At 41.1% G+C, this 4530-nt stretch overlaps 1 protein-coding gene across 10 annotated transcripts in view; it reads right to left on the reverse strand.

The window, feature by feature from the left end:
- Window positions 1-1298: 1298 nt before the first annotated feature.
- Window positions 1299-4530, reverse strand: part of ppp1r12a (protein phosphatase 1, regulatory subunit 12A) — a 22068-nt gene continuing 18836 nt past the window's right edge. For all 10 annotated transcript variants that reach the window (XM_083529012.1, XM_083529011.1, XM_083529009.1 and 7 more), the window contains one exon: window positions 1299-3283. In XM_083529012.1, coding sequence (XP_083385138.1) covers window positions 3197-3283 — 87 coding nt within the window. In that variant the 3' untranslated portion in view covers window positions 1299-3196. The remainder of the gene's footprint in view (window positions 3284-4530) is intronic.

The following is a 4530-nucleotide window of genomic DNA, read 5'->3' on the forward strand; positions in this document are numbered from 1 at the left end:
GCCTTCAGTGTTTAACACAACACAGCCCAAAAAATTCCACATTCCTGAGAAGGTCTGAGAGCCGAGTCCAAGGATTTATCCTCCTCGCTTCCACAAACACGACCCGAATCACAGTAATTAAATCCGTTCGCTTCTGTAAGTTTTCCTCCCTGAAATCTGGGCTGAAGTCCAGCAGATCTTCTGCACATTATCGTCTGGTGAGGGTTCAGACTGAGAGAACTGCAGGAATGTGTTTATTTATAAATCAGAAGGAGAAGAAAAGATGAAAATGGAAAGAAAAAGGTTGAAAAAGTAAAATTGTGAGTCGTGTTGCGAGGCAGTTTGTATCACCTCTACAATCAGAGCAGAAGATTGTTGATAAATGGGCTTGGTGCACACACACACACACACACACACACACACACACAAAACCTATTACACCGTGTCCCGGTCTGAGACGAATTACATCAGATTTATGGGCATAAATATTTCAGCGACATTTACGTTATCTATAAATTCTGATTGTTATTGTCAATGTATGGATAATTTCTCTGTGTGTGTGAGTGTATTTGAGTAAGTGTGTGTGTGTGTGTGAGTGTATTTGAGTAAGTGTGTGTGTGTGTGTGTGTGTGTGAGTGTATTTGAGTGTGTGTGTGTGATTGAGAACTATTTATGCCTCGATATAAATATAAACATCTACAAAGTCTTTAAGTGTAAATGCACTTCCTCTGGGATTCGAATAAAGAAATAAATTATTTATTTATAAATTATTCTAGATACATATTTTCATTATAATTATTTAAAGAGAGAAACACAAAAAGAGCACTGGATAAAATAGTTCATATTTCATAGAAAAATAAACACAAAATAAAAAAAGATTGATCACGTGATTTTCCACCCGTACACGTGTTTTTAGTCGGAGGAACGCGATCGTATGGAACTCAGACCCAAAACCTGCTCCAGCACGAGAAAATGAAGATCTGCTCACCTCACCCTCATCAGGACTTGACTTTACTCACACATTTTACTGCACAACATAAAAAACTCATTAGATCAAATGTCAGATACAGAAATATAAAGCAAAAGAAAAAAAAAATAATAATATATTTGCATATATTTAAATACATTTAGGTAAATAAAATATTTTTCCTACAGCTGGTTTTTGGTGGAGATTAAGATAGATAGATAGATAGATAGATAGATAGATAGATAGATAGATAGATAGATAGATAGATAGATAGATAGATAGATAGATAGATAGATAGATAGATAGATAGATAGATAGATAGATAGATAGATAAAATAAATGGAGAAGTGGGTGGAGTTTTTACAATGTACAACTTTATTTGAACTCTCAGTGGTTGTAGTCACAGCACAGCTCGCATGTAGGAAGCCACACATCTATTTTACAATGATGATGGGATTTTAAAAAAAAAAATAAAAAAAACAGGAGCAAAAATTAAACATAAAAACCAACAAAAAAATATTTTAAAAACCTATAACCAAAGAGCAGAATCCAACAGAGTGTCGTTTTCGCCGCTCGTCTCTTCACACTACAGCATTTTCATTTAAAAGGCCACTGAAATCCATAAAATCTCAAAACTCACTCCGACTGTCCAGACAATAAAATAATAATAATAATAATAATAATGGACTCGAGACTCGGGCCGTGGCGTGGACAGTGCATGGAGACGTCTTTATTTCCAATAAAAAACAGGAAAAGAAAGAAAGGGGCGGGGTTAGCGATATCTAGGCTTGTGTTTAGTGACGACATCTCGGCTAATGCTAACAGCACTGAGGAGGAGAAAGAGGGAAAGAGGGAAGAGAAATAAAGATAAAGATAAAGAGCACTCAACGCGTGTGAAAAAGTAGTGAATTCGTATTATATTATTCTTATGTCACAATTATGGTGAATATTTATTTCTCTTTAAAACCGATAGGCTGCGCTGGAGCCCCTCCCCCACACCAGCCACACTACGTTTATACATATATATAAAATGTATATGTATAAAAAAAAAAAAAAAAAAAAAACAACAAAGAGGAAAAAAATAAAAAATATCTGAAAGCACATTTTCTCGACCGGAGCCGTGATATCGGATCAGTAACAGACGGAGAAAAGCGTCAGCGCATGCCATGTGCTCGTCTCAAACAGCGCCACCTACAGGCTTCTATACAGCTTCACTCAGTACCTGCGAAAAACACCGTGAGGAGTCGGATTACACACTACTGCCCCACAACCCGGGGAAAGGGGGATCAGGGAAGTGGAGGAGGAAGAAGAGAAAGTATGGAGGAGGAGGAAAAGGAGGAGAAAGAATTAGAAAGGAAAAATAAAAAGTAGAGAAGGAAGTAAAGGAGGAGTTAGAGGAGATATGAAGGACAGGGTGGTGGAGAAGGAAGTGGAGGTAGAGAGGAAAAAAAGAAGGAGAAAGAGGAGGAGGGAGAGGAGGAAGAGAAAGGAGAAGATATGGGGGGGAGGTAGAGAGAAGAAGTAGAGAAGGAGGAAGTGGAGGTGGGTGAGGAGGAAGAGGAAGGAGAAGAAGAGGAGGAATAAAAGAGGGAGTGAAAGAAAGAAGTGAACTTTTCTTTCTCCTGGTGTTTAAAACGCTGTATATAAAGGAACAGAGGCGTATTGCACATTCAGTGAAAGCTCAACATTCCACCAGAGGAGTGTGTGTGTGTGTGTGTGTGTGTGTGTGTGTGTGTGTGGAGGAAAGGAACACTAGCGTGGGGGGTTTCAGGTTACGTGCACCAGCACTGTTGAATGCTGGGAAATCCGCTGCTGAGAAACAGTACCACAGAGAATGAGGGAAAAGGGGGCGGGGCTTTACATGAAAGGGAGGATAAAGGAGAGAGAGAGAGAGAGAGAGAGAGAGAGAGGGGGGGGGGTACACTTAGTATAGAAGGAGAAAGGAGAAAGAAAAGAAAAGTGAAGGAATGTTTGTGGCACCAATGAACTGTTTCTTCTCCTTTATTATTATTTGTTTCTTTTTCTGTACAAACGAAGGCGTGAGGGTTCGAGCTTGTGTGTGTGTGTGTGTGTGTGTGTGTGTGTGTGTGTGTGTGTGTGGTACTGCAGCAGCCAGACCAGACACGGAGGGAGAAAGTGAGGCTTTAAGTGGCGAGGAGGGTGAGAGAAGAGCGTGATAGAGTGATCGATGGAGAGCTAAAGGAGGATGGATGTGTGTAATCCCCCTCTCTGACCACAGAGGGCGCTGTTTTACTTAGAAAGTTTACTAATGACTCGGATCAGAGCGCCGTTCTCGTCCTTTAGCCTCTGATTATCCGCCTTCAGGTCGGGTAACATCTGGAAGACAAGAAAAAAGAGGAGAAGAAGAAGGGAGAGAGAGGGAGAGGGAGAGGGAGAGAGAGAGAGAGTTAGACGTGTGTTGGTGGATTAGAGACGTGACGCTGGTCGACGTGTGTGTGTGTGTGTGTGTGTGTGTGTGTGTGTGTGTGTGCATGTTAGAGAACCAGTTTCACGTGCAGAACACGTTCCCCTCATCCGCCACACTTGTTCATCAGTGTGCAGCCCCTTACACACATCCCTTCTTCCTCTTCTCCTTCTCCACACCACCCTATTCTACCCATACTTCCCCTTTTTATACCTTTATTCCATTCTTTTTCTCCCTTCATTCTCTCTCACTTTCTTTCATCCTTTTCCAATCATCTCTCCATTCTTTTTTTTTTTTTACTTTACTTCCTATTCTCTTATCCCTTCTTCACTTGTATTTCCTTCGTCCCTTCCTCTTCCTCACCCCATTATCCCTTCTTCATTATCTTCTCCATTTCTTTCTTATTCACCATCATTTTGGTTATTCCGCCCTTCATCACTTCCTTCCTTCTCTTCTGCCTCCTCCCATCACTGTTTCATTTACTATTTTCTTCTCCTCCTCTCTTCCTCCTTTCTCACTTCAATTCTCCTCATATACTTTATAACTTCCTTTACCATCTTTACACTTCCCTCCATCCCTCCATCCTCCCACATCCATTCCCCTTTTTCCACTTTCATTTTTCATCCGACCTTTAATTCCATCCCTCCATTGTACTCCTCTTTTTCATTTCCTTTTGTCTCTCCTTCCCTCCTGCTTCCCCTTTCCTGTTTCTACATCTCCACATTTTCTAGTTCCTGTTTCCACCTTTCTTCCTTTGATGATGTTTGTTTTCAGCACCACCTCGTCTGTCCTTTGTTTACTGAGGGAGGGGGCGGAGTCAGGGGCGCACAGCGATGACAGCTGAGATCAGCGAATGGTTTAAAGACGTCGGATGCTGAACAGGAAACCTGTTCTACGTAAAGAAATCATGCATATTGTTCTTCCTGTTTACTCTGCGCCCTTGTCGACCGTTTACACACTCGCATTACAATACGCTAACTGCTTAGCCTGCTAGCTAATTAGGGAAAAATTATTATTTTTTTATTCAGAGACAGGAAGTCGACAAGGGCGGGATGGTCACATGATCCTGAAGCTACAGAATCATCTCACAGCAAACCAAAACTCCAAACACCAGCCATGCGTTGGAGAATTAGCGAACAAATGTAAAAATCCTTACGCA

Source organism: Silurus aristotelis, assembly GCF_946808225.1.
Source record: "Silurus aristotelis genome assembly, chromosome: 24".
NCBI classification, from domain to species: domain Eukaryota; kingdom Metazoa; phylum Chordata; class Actinopteri; order Siluriformes; family Siluridae; genus Silurus; species Silurus aristotelis.